The sequence below is a fragment of the Olea europaea genome, unplaced genomic scaffold (genome assembly GCF_002742605.1).
Source record: "Olea europaea var. sylvestris unplaced genomic scaffold, O_europaea_v1 scaffold2264, whole genome shotgun sequence".
NCBI lineage: Eukaryota > Viridiplantae > Streptophyta > Magnoliopsida > Lamiales > Oleaceae > Olea > Olea europaea.
In genome coordinates, this window is record NW_019240698.1 from 90,122 (window position 1) to 110,074 (window position 19,953).

The 19,953-nt window shown below is 35.2% G+C and overlaps 1 protein-coding gene across 1 annotated transcript; it reads right to left on the minus strand.

Annotated features, from left to right (window-relative positions):
- Window positions 1-17,177: 17,177 nt before the first annotated feature.
- LOC111381166 (probable inactive receptor kinase RLK902) lies at window positions 17,178-19,755 on the minus strand. Its single transcript, XM_023004908.1, has 2 exons — window positions 19,220-19,755; window positions 17,178-17,809 (listed from the first exon to the last, which is right to left on the minus strand). Exons 1-2 carry the CDS (start codon window positions 19,563-19,565, stop codon window positions 17,232-17,234), a joined length of 924 nt encoding a protein of 307 aa, XP_022860676.1. The 5' UTR covers window positions 19,566-19,755; the 3' UTR covers window positions 17,178-17,231.
- Between the last annotated feature and the right edge of the window lie 198 nt (window positions 19,756-19,953).

The window sequence follows — 19,953 nt, forward strand, 5'->3', positions numbered from 1 at the left end:
AGAGCATCGGGGATTCACTTCGGATAAATGAGTAGAAATTGACCTTGATCTTTAATTTAACTCATATGAAAATCAACTAAGAAGTCATCTCATATGGAAGATAAAACATTGATCACAAATATATTGAATGATAGATCTTGATAATTGTTTGAGAGAATATGTCAAAATAAGTTGTTGGTATGTAGAGATTACCTAAGCATTTATTGTGCCAAAATTGTCAACAATAAATCAAAGTCTTTAATAAACCAAAACCATTTGTAGAACATATACTTCAACCGTGTAAGAAGATGAACATTGAAGAACAAAATGAAAGATCAAAGACAATACTAAACATTCATCAAAGTTTCACCCCTAGCTCTAGCTAAATGTTTAGAAATACATAGTGAAATGTTACAAAGAAAATGAAGGAAACTAGAATATGATGGAGAGAACTGATTCTTCAAAATCGTGGCCAAGGTCCCCTTTTATAGGCAAAGGAACATCCAAAATTCAAGTAGGCAATGCAACTTGTTTCTGTCCAGCTTCAAGACAGCTGGAACATGCAATTTGATGCCAATTTTCAGATATATTGTGCAGCGAATTTGGACTTACGATCAACAGATAAATTATTGCCACCTGAGTTAGCTTTCCATTGGTTCAAATATCAGGTTCATTGGATCTATATAACTCCAGATATGACAAAAACAATAAGTGCTGCTTCACAGGTAAAGCTGTATCCGGCAGGTAACAAGCTGGACTTTGCACGGTAATTTTGGCTGCCTTGTGATACGAATTTGACTTCTTCCAAAACATGAAAGTTGTAGAAACGTGCCTTATCTTTCCAACCGAACTTGAATAAGCTCGATCCAATGTCTTCAGCTCATGTTATTATTATTTTACCGACAGCTGCTTCTTGCTTGAGGCGCTCACTATTTTTGACTTTTCAACATTATTTTCCTCCACTTGCTCCACTTGTTCTAAATTGGAAATACATGTGAAATACATCAAATAGATACTCTTTCAAATGTATAATACTCATGCCGACATGTATGTAAATACGTATTTCAATTAATTGCATTTTTATCCATGTATTTATGGAAATTGAATTTACGGCTAGAGAATTGAAATTAGAGACTAACATTAGTGTTTTTAAACAAAGTGAATGTAAAGTGCCTTGTAAATGATATATCTTTGAAGAACTTTTAGACACTAATCACTAAGGTTAAATAATCCATCAGATATCTAACATTTACCAACAAACATTCCTCTCTTAGACAAAATAACTTTATTTGAATCAAGCACAATACAAAAACCATTTATTCAGAAATTACCTGTACACTAGGTTCTTACGTATTTTTGGCACATATGACACATTATTAAGGATCAGTTCTTTCCCAAAAGTCATCTTTAGAACCACCTTCATTAACTCTTTATTTTAGAAGTTGTTGAATTTTCTGTAAACAACTTATTTCCATTCTCAATAGCTTTGAGCAAGTAAACAACTTTTTATGAAAGCAGACAAGTCTCGTAATACCGATGTTAATCCAAATTCGAAACCAATCGATTGAACTTGGGTCCAAATTGTCATAAAGTTTTACAAAATACTTTCTATAAATTGATTCTCAAGGTCTTTGAAGTGCGTACTTGAGAGATATTTTTGAGCCAATGTTTGAATTTACATTGTGAATAACTTTTTCTGCATCTTCTTCTTGTAAAAACTTTGTTGATTGAATCAAACTTTTAAAACACCATTTTCGTCAAAGATTTTCACCTAAAACTTAAGCTATTATATATTGTTACTTGTTAAACTGTTAGTCTCTCTTAGTACTTAATTTAATTCTGTAGTTTATTAAGAGAGAATTTTGATTGTAGAACTATTTCATCAAACCTTTGGATCATATTGAGGTCCCTACAAAGATCAATATTATGTAAGGATTGGTGCTCCTATTCGTAAGATCCCGCTGTTAACGCTACTGTTTATAATTAGAAAATCCATATATCCTTAGATTATTATGGGCTCTTTCTCTAATTCCAATGTCAAGGCGATGTGTCCTTGTGGGACTAAACTATCAGTAATGAATCCATATTAAGACATGGTCATGGTACCCAGGGAAGGTAGACATGCATATTCTTAAATGCATTTTGAATAAAATGTTCATAGAACTCCAATTTTCCACAAGTATACAACTACGAGTATTGTAAGCTATTATCATCCTTATCACCAATTCATTACGATATGGATATTCGATTCCTTGTTCATTATCTTCATAGAATATAGTCAAAGGAGTTAGTTTTTGGATTAACATGAATTAAGAAGTTCTTTAGTGCAGGTATTTTAGCATCTCGCGTATAATTTCTATGTAAATTCATTGTCTCTCCACAGTTGTAAGGACCACAATTACGACATTTATCTCCCTTACTAGAGGTTGATTGTTAGGGACATTTAAAGATGTACAGAATGTCCTATGTATCTTGGCCTTAACCCTCAACCTCATCTTCTTTGACTTGCATAAGTAGGCATCCAATTTTCAATGACTTCGCGTACTCCATTTGTTTGGTTTTTTGCCTTTACAATTTTGAGTACTTCGGAACATTCTTCCGTGTCATAATCCCTCAAGTGATAAGCTCCCAAAAATTTTAGCTTGTGAACCTCAAGTGATGGATTATATGCTACTATGATTGCTCGCGATGGATTTCTACTAAGTTGAGACATAAATTGAATACCAATTGGGCATCCAATTGGTACTAGGATTCAATTCATATCTTTCTTATGAGAAATTTTATGGGTTTCAATTCTGAGAATGTGATAAAAAGCCATGAGAGATAAGATGTTCTTAGACTCTCCTAAAGTGGACAGTACGTAAGTTAACGGCTTGGATATAAAGATCGGATCATTATAAACAACGTACGGGTTGCTACAAAAAATGTTCGGGACCTTTATGCCTAAGCTTTTAACTTACGTACTATCTGCTGTAGGAGAGCCTAACCCCATCTTGTTCCTCATAAATTTCCATCGCACCTTTAGGATTTGAACATATGACATTTCTCTTAGGATTAGTATTAGGATTCAATTTAAGTCTATTTTAAAGGACACATCATGGGTTTGAATCTTGTGGATGTGATAAAAATTCGTAAATGGTAATATGATTTAGGCTGTTTTGAAGTGGACAGTACGTAAGTTAACAGTTTGGGTATAGAGGTAGGATCGTTACACGCTGGTTTATCAACACATTCCTCATAATAGGAATGAAATATAAAGATTTGATCAAACTTTCTAACCTCATAAATTCATGGCAATAGCATTGGTTATACCTTATTTTGTAAGAATTAACCTCTTCCACCAACCTATCATATCGATTAGATTTATTGATCCTACGATCTGGTTGCCAACTAATAGATATTCTATTTGAAGTATTTGATTTTCTTCATGTTTCGATTAGTACTGTTTCCATGAAAACAACTTGTTGTGGGCTCTATTTCATTTTTACTAGATTCTAGGTAGAAATTCATCTTTAGATTGTCTTTTTTTCCTTATAGTGGAGCATTCTACATTTAAAGCTTTAAGACTCTATGCCATCTCTTGAAGGGTTTTGGTCATAGGAACTTTTCCTTTGATGGCGATGCTGAGCCAAAGAAAAGATTATTTGCAGCTTTACTAAAGTTCCTCCTATTGCTATTGTGGACTTTGGTCTCTATTGGCTGGAAGAGTTTTAGTTCATATTTCCAATATGTTTGCCTTTGATCACGAAATATTGATTTCAATCTAAAACCACCGCCAAGTGTATGGTTCGTTAACAAATAATAAAGTGTAAAATTTAGACGAATGTCATCCCACAAAGATTCAGTAGTTTAATTTGATCTAACTCAGCCTTAACCGAAACCCATTTTTCAACTGAAAATTGTAGTAACTTAAATTGACCCAAACTTAACCTAATATGAAACTATGTATGACTCAAACGAACTAGGATGCAAAATGATGTTTGAATGTAAGTTTGATGCAATTAATGAATATGAAGCACACTAGGATCAGAATCCCCAAACTATGCTTACTTTTAACCCTAGTTCTACAATTTGATAACGCGTTGAATTTTTGAAGAATCAATGCTCCTAAATCTATTCAAAAATCTCTCTCGAGTAATGTTGAACTTACTCCTATATACCACAAACCTATATCTCTATGAAGGGTACAAATATACAAGAATGCACGTGGTTTGGTGGGCACTTAAAGATTCACGCAAGGCAAATGGTATATCTCTATCCCCTATCGGACCCTATGATGATTTATATCCTTTCGAACTTATTCTTCTTCTCTCGAATGCATGAATTAAGTCACTACACACACATAATTACGTGTACATAATCGTGGAAGATATTAATTGTATATAAATCATTCAACAATTGCATAACGTGTTTTGATGTCAAAATTGCAAAACTAGAAATTAAAAAGTTATATCACAAGGTTCATGAATCTCCTAGTATATAAAATTCTTAGCATGGTGGAAGTAAGAAAACAAAACAAATTTTTAAGAAGTGTCATTGCCTAATTAATTGTTGATTTGAATTTTCACGTCTTTGGGTTGTTCTTCAAGTTTCTTGCCTCGTTCTATGCTTTCAAAATCCTTTGAAATAGATTAGAATGCACGGTGAATGCTTAGGCATGGCCCTAGGGTTGTAAAATATCTCCAAAGATTTGTTTCCATAAGAATTTTAGTCAGAATCGGAAACCAGAAACTTTCCACTGCGAGCCCGGGCTAAATTTTTTGGCCTCATAATTGTTTCTTGATGTTGGGTAGTCGCCCATTCTAAACAATTGGGCTGTCGCCTAGCTATAAAAACTTTTGAATGTTGCATTTTTGTCTCCAAATTCGATTCTTGATTCTTTTAAATCCTTTCTCTCGCATTTTCAACTTTTTGGCTTTTAATTGCATCTAATTGAATCCGCAATATCTTTAGTCTTTATTTTGTGGTCCGAATCAACTATTGAAATGTTGCAATTTAGTTCTCATACTTCGGATTTTTCCATTTTTCTTTTCCAATTGCTTAGAAACAAGTCTATTACGAAATAAACAAAAATTTACCCAAGTTAAGTAATAATCAACACTTTCATGACATAAAAACTTAGTAATACGGTCCAAATAAGTGCACAAAATGCACTCATCAAACACTCCAAACTAAAATCTTTGTTTGATCCCGAACAAAATAAAACTTAGGCATAAATCATATTGCTAGTTTAACATATATCCCAAATATTGGACTCAACGTTGAGTAGCTTACCGTATGCCTCAGGTTCGAATTTAAGCAACACTCTAGAAAGATCCAAACAACATCAAACATAAATTTTTACTTAACCGATACTCGACTTAGTGTGTGTGATTAGCCAATATTGAACTCACACACATATTAAAACACAATCAATCAAGTGTTGATTTATTTGCAATCCCAACCCTCTTGTGGTCATTTCCCCTTAGACTTCTCATGCAAAATCACTCCTTATGCTTTTCTCTCCAATCCCGAAGCATTTCTAGCACATGGGGGTTTCTAAAATTATTATACTGCATTTTCCACACAAAGTAATCAGGATTCGATACTTGTAACTCTAGAAATGAGATAGTAAGTTTTTCTCAAATTCACATCGCCAGTATCTAGAGTTCAAATCTCAAAGTCTTTATCGGGCATATATATATATTTTTTTTGACATCTCCTATGCAATACTACTTTCCATTAAACTTTCTCAATGACCCATGTAGCGAACTTTAGGTCGATGACTCTCAAGTGAGATGACTATAGGGCACAAGGTTTTTAGATACCAATACAGACTTAATAACTCAAGTAAAAAATGCTACGAAGAGAGTTAGAAAATGTGTCATTTTGTTTTGAGAATCTAATTTTTTCACATTTTGACATCTTAAGTGCAAAACTTCTCTCTATTAAACTTTCTAAATGACCCTTGTGGTGAGTTTTAGTCAGATGTCTTTCAAATCAGATGACTATAGGGCACCAAGTTTTTAGATATCCTTGCAGGCTTAATCACTCAAGTCATAAGGCTACGAAAAGAAGTAAGACAATTTTTTTTTCCCATTTACATGATCAGTACCCATTTTAGACTCTTTAACTCAAACTCCTTCAACTACAACTAGGACTCGAGAACTCCAAACCATCACACTTCTATGAAAACAAGCACTAACTTTCCTATCCCCAAATTGATTTTAGTTTGGTTTCTATATAGAGGATTTGGGAAATTTTATTCAAACCTAGGTCAACAACATCAATAATTAAATCCACATGATCAAATTATGCCACAATGTAAGTGATAAGGCAATATGACTACGTGCTCAAATAATTCAATATAACATGGATAAGTACTCAAATAAATGCACCCATACTTAATTCAACTAATATCATTATAGGCAGTAAGTCATTCAACACTAAACTAGACATTTTTTTTTCGTTAAACAGTTATACAAACCCAGTTACCAATTGAAGGATTAGGTATAATGAGCATACGTGTCCAAGAATTTATCCCACTCCCAAACAAAATATTACATTGTTCACAATGTAAGAGCTATGCAAAAATAAATGAGTAAAAGATCAGATACTCCCCAAGGGTAGATGCAGATGAATAGAGGTGTCAGGTTGGTCTGGCTGGATGGATGAACTAGTGGGTTTGAGAGACTCGACTGTCCTTGGTATCTGGTGTACTTTTCAATCATTTGTCTCCAGTCGACTCTTGAAACGCAGCATTTGCTCATGCACTTGGTTATAAGCATAAGTAATTGTTCATTGATCATAGCATGTTCGGTCATCACTTAGTTGGAACCGTCGCACTTGTACACTTACTCTTTGTAACTCCCTCTGCATATCTTGCTGTGTTCGCTGCATTGCTTCTAAAGCATTTGTCATTGTGCCAACAAATCTACTTTGCTCCACTTGAATTACTTACATCTGATACAACTATCTACTTAGTAGGACTATATCAGTATTTGGGGCTTGCTGTGGTAGTTGAGGTCCTTGCTCGAGATGATGTACTCTCTTTGCCCCTCTCCGTCTAGCTCTGAATTTTCAATTGTTCTTCTACTGATTGGGGCATCTGGAGCAATACACTCTTCTCTTAGTAACAATGGTACCCTGACTGTCAAACAAATCCCACCGATCAAACATGGAAATATAATATTGTGATGAGTATCTATGGATGAGGCCAGCTCCATTATGAAGGTATATGGGCTGCCAGGTCAAAATTACACACTCTTGCCATATTATAAAATAGCCTTGGCCTTTCTTCATTGAATTTCGTCCTCTGGGATGTAGGGTAGATGTTGGTGCAGAAGGTGATATACAAGAGTCTGAGCTCTGCAGTTAGCTCGTTATGTAGAAACCGAGATGAATTAAGTGACCCCCAACCTCTCTACCATATAAAATTTGTGGTACTAGTGCCATGTCTTGCCCCTTTGGTAATGGCTCTACATGAGCATGATTCAAACCATAATATCTGTCAATTGTCGCTGGGCTGAATAGGATCCATTTTCCTCTCACCCATGTTTGATTTTTGTGTGAAGATTTTGGGTTATCAATGTCAGCATTATAGTTGGAGAAAAATTCCTTTACCAATGTAGGATATGTCGCCTTAAGGCTTATCAATAACTTTTTCCCAACCACAATGGTGTATGATTCTCTCTAGTCTCAAAATCACTTTGTCTCAAAATTATGACAATTCTCAACATTCAAAATCCGTGGAATATCCTTGTCATCTAGATTTTCATTTGCCCTTTGGCGTCGGGTCGAGGTTTCACCAACTTTAGACTTCCCTTTCTCTTAAGTTCTGCTGAGAAACATATAAGTAAAATAAAGTGGAGAATAATCCCAAATTATGCAACTCTACACCAATTTTCATGTGCAAAAATGTAAAAACTTATGCCATGCTTGAGAAAATGTCATTATATAGGGTATGTATCTAATAAATGAATATAGTGCAGCTTAAATTCTCTAAACTAACATAAAAAAATTGATATCACGTTTTTATCCCAGAAACGACCAAGGATTTTCATCACTGGGCGACTTCAGGAAAAGTTTTCATCACTGGGCGACTTAAGGAAAAATTGAACTTTTCCTGAACGATCTCTAGGCATATGAAAGTTCATATGTTGGTCTAACTCATGCTCAAAATTGAGGTTAAATGGAAGTTTTTTGGGCTAGACAAAAATGGGGACGAAGTTGGTGACGTGAGGTTGTTGATGCTTAGGTAATGTCAAGCTATGGTAATGCTTAATATGTTTTGTATTTTCTAATACAATGTCAGTGAATTTCAACACCCAAAATAATCTCAAACATGTATCAATGATGCCAATTACTAGACTATCCCTAATCACCCAATAATATTTTCTTAGGCAAATTATCAAACATCTTGAAGACACTTAATTTTTCCTAAGGTTGCAAGAGAGTAATGTTTAAGTCAAAACTCCATTTTTCTCGTCACAACACAAACCCACTAAACCACAATTTATATCATCCCATACTCCTCATGCTATTGCTCAAGATGTGAGTAGAATTAGTGGCAACTAAATGAGATGAGGTAATAGAGATGACTATACCTTGAATTTCTTTTTGCCTAGATGATGTACAATGGGTGAAATTGATGATGGGAACAATGCATTTCAACACTTTCTTATTTTTTTCTTGATGATTTTTAGAAGACGAGTGGAAAAAAGTGTTTCGTGTGTATTATTCAATGTTTTCGACGAGTAGGGGATGTTTGTGTGTATTTTTCGTGTGTTTAGTTGTTTAAAAACTATTTTGAATTTTTTTGACTGGATAGTCACCTAGTGTAAAACTAGGAAGCCGCCTAGTTGGGCTATTAAGGGCCTGTTGGCCTTTGACGCATTTGGAGGAGCACTCGAGCTTTGAAAGCCGGGCACTCGCCCAACTACGTTAAGCCCATTTTTTTGATATTCGTGCCGAACATATTAAATTGAGTAAATGCACGTGGACAAAAAATTGTGAAACACACTCTACTTTTAAAAAAAAACTTGACTTTGATCGAACTTTTTTTGAATCTCGATTTTCAACTTATGACTCGACCCGGCCTTTCACCGCCCCCAAACTTGCCAAAACACATTTTAAATCATATGGGTTTGCGTATAGGCTGTGAACTTAGTTTTAAAACCTATTTTAAACTTGAAAAGCACACTTTGACCCCGAATAATTTAGACACCTTATTTGTGCCTCAAAATGCGTGAAACTCACACCGAACCACCAAAATATCATCTCAACATTTATGACTTGTGCTCAATGTATTGGGACTTGTGTGGACCATGCATAAACTCTTTTTGACATCTATGGATGAACGATGACTTAAAACTACCAAACATATAAAAAAAATTGAAAAATTCCTAAACTAATGCAAAAAAAGTGAAATAGATGAATAAAAGGATACGATGGGTTATCTCCCATCCAGCGTTAGTTTATAGTCGATAGCTTGATTCTTTCGTATCTGCTTCATTCTAGTGCCTTGAGGTGAACGGTGGACTTATCCTTGAAGAATTCACCGCTCTAGTAATGTTTCAACCTTTGTCCATTGACTGTGAAGGTTCCCTTGCTTTCAAGGTTGATCTCAATAGCCCTATATGGTGGCACCTTCATAATAGTGTAAGGACCTGATCAACTTGATCTCAATTTTTCCGGAAAGAGCTTGAGTCTAGAATTATGCAGTAGAACTTTCTGTCGCATTTCAAACTCTCACCTCTGAATATGCAAATCGTGTCACTTCTTGGTGCGTTCCTTTTAGAGTTTTGAATTCTCAAAAGCTTCTATCTTGAATACATTCGACTCGTTAAGTTGTAGTAGATGCTTTTCATCGTCTGCTTTCAAATCCATGTTCAACTTTTTCATTACCCAGTACGCAGGTGCTTTAACTTAAGTTGCAGGTGACACGCTTTTCCAAAAATCAGACGGCATGGAGACATGCCTATAGGTGTCTTGAATACTATTCTGTAAGCCCACAATGCATTGTCCAGCTTTTTAAACAGTCTTTCCACGAAGAACTTACTATGACCTCAAGTATCATCTTCAATTGCTGATTGGAGACTTCAACTTGCCCACTGGTTTGAGGATGGTATAGGGTAGACATGGTTTTTGATACCATATTTACTCAATAACTGCTCAAATTGATGATTTCAGAAGTTTTTTTTGCCTACGATGCGCCATAGCAGGTGAAGATGTACTTTTTTAAAAATTCAATCGCCACCTTAGCATCATTAGTTGACAATGCAACTGCTTCTACCCACTTGGACATATATTCAACTGCCACCCGAATGTATTGATTGGAGAATGATAGGAGAATGGTCCTATGGAGTCAATCTTCCAAACATCAAACAAATCCACCTCCAGAATGCTGTTCAGAGGCATTTTATTCTTCATTGAGATGTTTCATGTGTGTTGACATCTGTTACACCTTTTCACAAATTTGAAGGCATTCCTAAAAAATATAGGCCAGTAGAACCCCGACTGTAAAATCTTGGCTGCTGTCTTTGAAGTTCGCAAGTGCCCCGCATATGCAGATGAATGGCAATGTTCCAAAATTTGAGGCACTTCTTCTTCAGGCACACATCGCCGAATGATTTGATCTACCCTTCACCCATAGAGAGATAGGTCCTATCAAAAGTAGTATTTTAACTTTGCAAAGAATTTCTTCCTTTGGTGACTTGAATAATCTGGTGAGGGATGGCTTTGGACAAGTAATTCACGATATCTGTGTACTACAGTACTAATTCCACACTGATTATCTGCTCATCTGGAAAGATCTCGTTGATGTCTATTGACTCTTCAAGCTTTCCAAGCTCCAATCGAGACAAATGATCTACCACAACATTTTCACTGCCTTTTTTTATCCCTGATTTCAATATCAAACTCTTGCAGCAATAAAACCTAACGGATTAATCTCGATTTAGTATCCTTCTTTGTCATCAAATACTTCAGTGTGAAGTGATCTGTTTATACTATAACTTTTGACCCAACAAAATACGACCTGAATTTATCAAACGCGTAAACCACAGCCAAGAACTCCTTATCTGTATTTGCATAATTAAGCTATGCGTCGTTCAGGGTTTCGCTTGCGTAGTAGATCACATGGAAGACTTTGTTTCTCTGTTGTCCCAATACAACCCCCACAGCATGATCATTGGCATCACACATTAACTCAAATGGCAGTTCCCATTTTGGTGCCACAATTACCAGTGTCGAAGTGAGTTTTTCCTTCAAAGTATTGAAAGCTATTTGGCATTCCTCAGTGAACTCAAATGGTACATCCTTCATCAGCAAGTTGCATAACAACTTTGTAATCTTTGAAAAAACCTTAACTAACCATTTTTAAAATCCAGCATGTCCCAGAAAGTTGCGAACACGAAGGTGGCGGTAACTTTTCGATGACTTGAATTTTTGCTTTGTCCACCTCAATTTCCTTTGTTGATACACAGTGTCCTAGTACAATCCCCTCCTATACCATGAAGTGACATTTCTCCTAATTCAGTATTAAGTTCGTTTCCTTGCATCTCTGTAAGACTAAGTTTAGGTGTTCCAAGCACTTGTCAAACGAAGACCTAAAGACTAAGAAGTCATCCATCGATATCTCCATGAACTTTTCAACCATGTTTGAGAATATTGTCATCATGCACCTCTGAAATGTGGCAGAAGCGTTACAAAGATCAAAGAGCATCTTACGGTATACTAAGATACCATAGGAGCAAATGAAAGTGTTCTTTTCTTGGTCATCTAGAGCCACTGGTATCTGATTGTAAGCTGAGTACCCATCTAAGAGGTAGTAGTAGTGTAAATGGCTTGCCAACATCTCAAGCATCTGATCAACAAACGGGAGAGAAAAATGGTCTTTCCGTGTAGTTGCATTGAGTTTGCGATAGTCGATGCAAACTTTCCACCTCGTCATTATTTTGGTAGGAATTAACTCATTTTTCTCATTCGACACAATCGTGATTTTTCTTTTCTTTGGGACAACCTGAACAAGGCCGATCTATGCACTGTATGATATCAGATATATGATGCCTACATCTAGAAGCTTGAGTACCTATGCCCTGACCACTTCCTTCATATTCGAATTCAGCAGCCTCCTTTGACTCTCTATACTTAGTTGAAAATTCTCCTTCGTGAGAATCTTATGAATGGAAAGTGATGGGCTAATCCCTTTGATGTCTGCTATAGTCCATCTAATCGCTGTTTTGTTCTTCTTAAGTATTATAAGCAGTTTCTATTCATCCGCTTCACTGACTGTGTTCGAGATAATGAATGGGAGTGTACATAACTTCTCAAAGTAGGCATCTATGAGATGTGATGGAAATTGCTTGAGTTCCAATGTAGGTGGCTACTGTACGGATGGTAGTGCCTTTGTAGGTCCTGTTCCAAGCTCCTCAAAGTGCCTTTTGCGTGTATATAGTGAGTTAGTCTCCAAAAACCTGGCACATGTCCCAATCTCTAGAAAATCTGATGTGTTCATTGAGAGTGTGCAATGCAAGCCTTGTAAGCATCTAATGGGTTGTGCAATAGAAGTCTTTCCCGAACCACCTTTTCAATCACATCAATCTGGAAATAGCTATCTAATTCTGTGGGTAATGTCATAGCCTTGAAAATATTAAAAGAAATATGCTCTTCCCCAAGTCTCAGAATTAACAACCCTTTCTGAACGTCAATTAGAGCTCTACCCGTGGCCAAGAATGGTCTGTCCAGTATCAATGAAATATCCTTGTCTTCTTCCATATCTAAAATGAGAAAATTGATGGGAACGATGAATTTCTCCACTTTGATAAGCACGTCCTATATTATCCCTCTTGGGTATATCAAAGACTTGTCAGCTAATTGCAGTGTCACAGTGGTCTCTCCCAATCCAAGTTTCCTAAAGACAGAGGCATTAAATTAATACTTACACCAAGGTCACATAAAATTTTATCAACATAAACTTCACCAATAGTGTAAGGGATAGTGAAACTCCCTGGATCTTTCAATTTTGGTGGGAGCTTTTTTTGAATTCTCGGGTTGCATTCTTTAGTTAACATCACCATCTCATGTTTCCCAAGCTTATGTTTATTTGATAAGATGTCCTTAAGGAACTTGGCGTCGCTAGGCATCTGGACTAGTGCATCGACGAATGGGATGTTTATGTGGAGCTTCTTGAAAAGCTCGAGAAACTTTTTATATTGCTGCACCATCTTCTGCTTCTTTAGCCTTTGGGGAATTGGAATGGGGGCTTATAAGGGTTGACCTAAACTGTTGCCTTATCTCGTGATGTACTGGAACCTTATTTTGGGGTAGATTCCTTTATCTGCTCATCCTGCTCCAAAGTCTTTTTTTCTGCAGGATGTGTTGTTTCCTTGTTTATACCCGACCACTTAACATGTATTTTAGGTAGTTGTACCCCACTTCGAGTCGTAATTGCCTTAGCATGCTCCTTTTGGTTGATTTCTGTGTTACTTGGCAAACTACCTGGTGCTTTGCTAGTCAAAGTAACTACCATCTATCCCATTTAAGTCTCTAGATTTTTTATGGCGGCATTTTGATCTTGAAGAGTGGCTTCAATTTTCCTCATGAATTTATTGTTGGCCTCCATGTACTGATTAGTCTTTTCCATGAATTTTCCCAACATCTCTTCCAGTTGAGGCTTTTTCTCTTGCTGTTGGTACTGACCCTGTGGCCTATTTTGATTTTGGTTGCTCCAAGAGAAATTAGGGCGCTCTTTCTAGCTCGGGTCGTATGTTTTCCCAAATGAATTGTTTTGTTGGCGTTGTTCCCATTAAGCAAAATCTGCCTGCTCCATTCCTTGTGATAAGATTGGGATTCTGTTTTTATATGTTTAACTCCACATTCCTCACAATTGACCTTCTTCGTCTGTGTTGCATGTGTTGATTGTGACATGTTTTCTACTTTACAGAATAGAGAGTCAATCTTTGTAGATAGGGTAGAATATGCTTCCATTTCATATACTCCCGATGCTTTTTCTGAACTACTCATTCTGATGTTCACGTAGCTGTGTAGTAGCCGTTGTCTTGAATAGTTTCAGTACTTCATCAATTGTTTTTGTGGACAGTGACCCATTGGATGACGAGTCAACATATTTTTAAACCTATTCCATGCTTCATCAAAGTTCTTTGAATTACCTTGATAGAAGAAAGATATATCGTGCTTCAGTTTTGCAATCTTGTCGGGCAGGAATAACTTGGTATAGAACTTCTGTGATAGATTGTTCCATGTAGTGATGCTGGCTATTGGTTGAGAGTCCAGCCATTCAATTGCTTTGTCACGCAATGTATGTGGGAATAACCTCAATCTAATATCATTGTCCGAGATCCCCTGATATTTGAAGATTGTCACATCTCCAAGAATTGAGAGACATGCGTGTGTGGATTTTCTTCACCTTTACCGTAGAATTGATATCCATTTTGAAACAGTTGTATCACATAGGTCTTCATTTGAAAGTTAGGCTGCTCAAACGATGGATACAGGATGCTTGATTGGCTTTGAATTATTTGTGGGTCATGAAGTCTCCTACAAGCATGTTGCCTTCATCCACTCCCATTTCTTCATTGGCTTGAAAGATAGGATTATTCTGTACATTGGCCATTTGTCGGTGTTGTTTTCCTTCTCTAGTTTCCCTTTGCATTCGATGAAAAGTTCGCTGAATTTCGGATCAGTTGGAATTAACTCTCCTCCAGTCAATCTTGACATGCAAATCTGTGATAAGGCCAATACTAGCACTTAGATACTAAAAATTGAATAACAAAATGAAATAAAAATAAAATAAAATAAAATAATTAATATATAAAATAATGTTTGAAATAGTGCCAAGCAAAATAAGATTAAACGGATACTCAATCCCTGGCAATGGCGCCAAAAACTTGATTATGAAATATTGATTTCAATCTAAAACCATTGCACGTGTACGATTTGTTAACAAGTAATAAAGTGAAAAACTGAGTCCGAATATCGACCCATAGAGATTGAGCAGTTTAATTTTATCTAACTCGGCCTTAACTGAAATTGATTTTTCAAATGAAAATTGTTGTAACTTAAATTAACCCTAACTTAACCTAATATGCAACTATGTATGACTCAAACGAACTAGGATGCAAAATGAATGTTTGAATGCAAGTTTGATGTAATCAATGAATATAAAGCACACTAGGATCACAAATCCACAAGCAATGCTCACTTTTAACTTTAGTTCCCCAATTTGACAACACATTGAATTTTTGAAGAATCAATGCTCCTAAATCTATCCAACAATCTCTCTTGAGTAATGTTGAACCTACTCCCATATACCACCAGCCTATATCTCCCAGGCTAAAGTTTTCCTATTGGTAATTGTTCCTTGATGTTGGGCAGTCACCCAGTTATACAAACTTCCGAATGTTACATTTTAGTCTCCGAATTCGATTCTTGATTCTTTCAAATCATTTCTCTCGCATTTTCAATCATTTGACTTTTAATTGCATCCAATGGAATCCGCAACATCTTTAATCTTCATTTTGTGGCCCGAATCAACTATTAAAATGTTACAATTTAGCCCTCATACTTTGAATTTTCCCATTTTTCTTTTCCACTTGTTTAGAATCAGGTCCATCTCTGAAATAAATGAAAATTTACCCAAATTAAGTAATAACCAACACTTTCATAGCGTAAAAGCTTAGGAATACGGTCCAAATAAGTGCACAAAATATACTTATCAGCCTTCACTAGATCTATCTCTACTTGAACTTATTTTCTCATAAATTTATATTGAATTAGTAGTTATCTTTGCTCCAGATTCTCACAGAAGATACCAATTTATTAAACTTAAAAAAGGTGATCAACAAAATTCCTCTCATCTAGCCATGATTTTTTTCCTCTATAACTCTTCGTTAAACAATTAGAGAGGAGAAAATGAATATTTTGGAGGAATATATTTTGATTTCAGCATGCCTTTCTTCATCCCAAGCATACCTATTTATAGATTTTTAGTACGGATTTGGGATAAATGGGTCTTTTTCACTTAGTGACGTGGTGGATACTAATTGATTGATTCTTAACAGATTCTATTATAGTTCACGTTTTGCTTGTCAGCTTACATGTAATTTATTTATTGGTTATGAATTTATGCTTTATATCTAATTTGTTCACGTGTGCTTTATTCATGAATGTTGCTGATGTTGAGTATTTGAATGTCATTGGTTCACCATTTTTTAATTGCGAGCTATTGCACTTGCCAATGTTTGCTTCTACTTCTTAAGGTTCACAATTAATAATATGATTCGCATATATAGGTTATGAGTTCATCAATATTTCTTTTACGAGTTTTTTCTTATTCAACAACCACTATACTTTGCATTATCCTAGGTTTAGTTTTCTAGTTTTTATTGCATTTTTACTTATTTATATCTTTCGCAGAGATATAGGATGTTCATAGGTAAAAATAGGTTTATAATCCTACTTGAGAGACATTGTGAGATAACTTACGAATATTGATTATAAATTCAAGCTAGTGGTGGTCAATATTGAGAAACTGAAAAATAATCTGGAAAAATATAGGTGAGTTAATGTCCTATTTTTTTCACATACGAGATTTTCTCCAATATTCTTATTCAAGCTTTAGTTTAAGTGAATTAGGTTTAGTTAAAAATCCAAATTTAATTTAACGTTTGCATGGTGAGTCCTTCCATTGGGATCCACTCGCTGCAAAATTAAAAGGTTAGGATTCGATTTGCTTTAAATGGAAGGATGTGACCTACTTCCTAATTCCTACATTTCCCTTAGGCTTTAATCTTTGCCATATTTCTTCTTATATACAAGTACTCGATTGCACGCACAACAAATACAAGGGACATTTTTCATATTCTCAAATATAAAAGTCTTATCAAACTTGACTAATTTATATAAACCATTGTGCTACTTTGTCAAATTGATATTATATTGATATGTACAAAACATAAAAAGATATAACATGTTCAACTGAATAAATTTGAAAATCTATATGTTGTAATAAATTAAAGTATGTGGGGTTACAACTTTTGTGATAGTATCAAAGGAAAAAAACACAAAAAACCCTTGTTCTTCCTAATAATCAATTTTGTGTACCAATAGCGTTAATTTATAAAATTACAATTAAGTACAAACACTATAATCATGTTTAACATGTTTAGTTGAAATAACTGAAAATCAATCATTATAAATAAATTAAAAAGTAGAATATAATTTGTTCAATGACCAACATTTTCAATTTTTCATCATGTTTCAAAACTACACGTTTCCCTTATCTGATTTGTGACAGCAGCCATCGAAGGTCTCCTATTAGGATACTGAAATGTACAACACAAAGCAAGCTGTAACAGCTGTACCATTTGCTCCCCTATGCCAGAAGTGTTATAGTAGCCATGTAGCACATTATCAAACACATCAATTAGGGGCTTCTCTTGAAACATGGATCTCACCCAATTGGGTAGGTCAGTACCCTTTTCCTTGACATTAAGTGCATTTGTGGGAGCTTTGCCAGTTAGAAGTTCAAAGAGAAGGACGCCAAAGCTATAAACATCGGACTTCTGAGAAACTTGGTGTGCATTTGTCACCTCGGGCGCACAATAACCAATTACGAGGTTTGGTATAGGTTTTGTGTCCGAGAAAAGTTGGGCAAGGGCATACTCGGAGAGATATGCATCAAAAGAACTGGTAAGAAAAACGTTGGATGATCGAACGTTCCCATGGAAAATGTGTTGTGAATGGAGATATTGGATAGCACTAGCAACTCTATAGGCAATGCTACACCTTACTTCCCAAGTGAGAGGAGTCTTATTTGCACCTCCATTCCCTATGTAGCATTGCAAGAACATAAATAACTCTATATACCTTTAAATCTGATACTTTTGACAGGAAAATGAATAATTATGTGGACAATGAAATTTTTTGTTCGGGCACTCTAATTCTCTACAACTTATGCACTCCATAGATCAAATCACTAGATATGATATTTAATTAAGAGATTAAAGTCAAATAAGACATAGGCATTGAATCATTTATTTTATAGCCCGAAGTCATACATGCTGAACTCATTACTAGATTTGATATTTAAAATTTAATCATCTACCGAAATTTGAGAACTAAATAAAAAAAGTTTCTCGAGTCAGATAGAATATTGCTCACGCTTTACACTTTCAACTCTTCTGAATGGTTTACAATTGTACTATTAAATTCCGGACCAAACCAAATTTGTAATTGTTCAAGTGGAAAATTAAAAAGAAACTATCTCTCCTCATGAATGTTATTTATAAGGGATATATTTGGTACATAATACTACAAAAGACAGATCAAGTTTAAAAATGAAAAAGAACTAAAAATTTTGTTTGTTCGATTGTTCAATCTTATCTAATGCTGATTATCGAGCATGCACTTGGTACCTACCTATTTTTGTGGAAACACATCTATTCCCTAAACCATTGTCCTTAATGTGACAGTGTTACACTCCAAGAAGAGTATTAGCATAGGCAGAACAATAACATTACAGTTTTCACCTAGAAAAGAATAAATTGAGAGCAAGGCTGTAATAAATTAGACCAAGATACTAATTAATGCAATACTTGCCAATGAAATATTTCAAAAGATGTAAATATAAGCTCCACCTTTTCTCTATATAACCTACGAGGGAACACCCATCTCGAAACTCAATAAAGCCATGAATATAGAAGAATTCTAACAGAACTTGTACCGACACTGATGTGGCAAAATGTGATTGGATTTTTTTCCCATCTTCCAATGATGTCGCGCCATGTGTTGTCTGTAAGATTTTTCTGTCAAAAACTTATATACCTATAGTATTGTTCCTGGAAACTTATTGCTAAAACCTCCTTTAATGTACCTTCTTAGCTTTAGCGTATGACTCATGAATTTAAACTATTTACAAGAACTTAAGTAATTTTTTGTTCACACATTTCGAAGGATCTACAAATAGTACCCACTTATTCACTATTTATTTTTATTTATTTATAACTAAAACGGTTTATAAACACTTCTCGATCGTACTTTCATTTGCCTTAAAAATCGTCCTTCTTTCAGACCTTGTTTTCCAATTTCTTAAGTTGTCTTTTCGCCCCATTCTTGCGGACAAGGTTACTTACTCCATCAATACAATGATGTATTATGATTTGCTTGATTAATATATGAGAAAAAGGGACTATTTATTTCTTCGAATGAAAAAGAAAAACATTATTAGATATGTACTTACCGTGCAAAACAAAAGCCAAGCTTCCCATGTGCATATAATCATACAGAAGAAATCTCTCATTCGGATGATAACAAAATGCTTTAAGAGGAAGCAGATTTTGATGAAGAAATTGAGATCTCAACTCTTTAACTTTCTCTATGAATTCCATCTCAGATAAACAACCAATAATCTTCAATCTCTTGACGACCACAGCATATTTTGGAACCTTGTAACTTGTTCCAAAAGTCCCCTTTCCCAACACCTCGGCCGATGATCCCAGCAACTCCTCTAGTCCATATTCTCCAGAGCCATCCTCACTAAAGAACACCAATTTACTCTCTATAACATCTGTTGGGCTCGAAGCCATCGTACAAATTCTTCTTGGACCAACTCCTCTTCTCGTCACTCTCTGTGTGCTAAATCTACTCGATGATTAAAAAAAAAAAAAAACGTCAAGATCTTAGCAATGACAATCGGCAATAGCTTTGATGGGATTTGATATTATGTGATGATCCAAAGGAGAATATACATTCATTGACTTCTTCCTTTCTTTGTGTTTTCATCAATTTAAGAATTTCCTATGCAGACAAAATGTTGCTGCATTTTGATATAGTGCCAGGGTGGAAGAAGACATTGAAATATTCTTGATTCCCACTATTTTTTTTATTTTATCTCTAAGGGTGTGTTTGATTGACATGGAAAATATTACCTAGAAAAGAAAATATTTTCCATCTTTTGTGGAAAATAAAAACCAC

Coding starts and splice junctions, on each gene's coding strand:
- LOC111381166 (XM_023004908.1), bottom strand. CDS start 19,565: ATGGCTTCGAGCCCAACAGATGTTATAGAGAGTAAATTGGTGTTCTTT. Junction 17,810..19,219: donor CTTGGCTTTTGTTTTGCACG/GTAAGTACATAT, acceptor AATGCTACATAG/GGAATGGAGGTGCAAATAAG.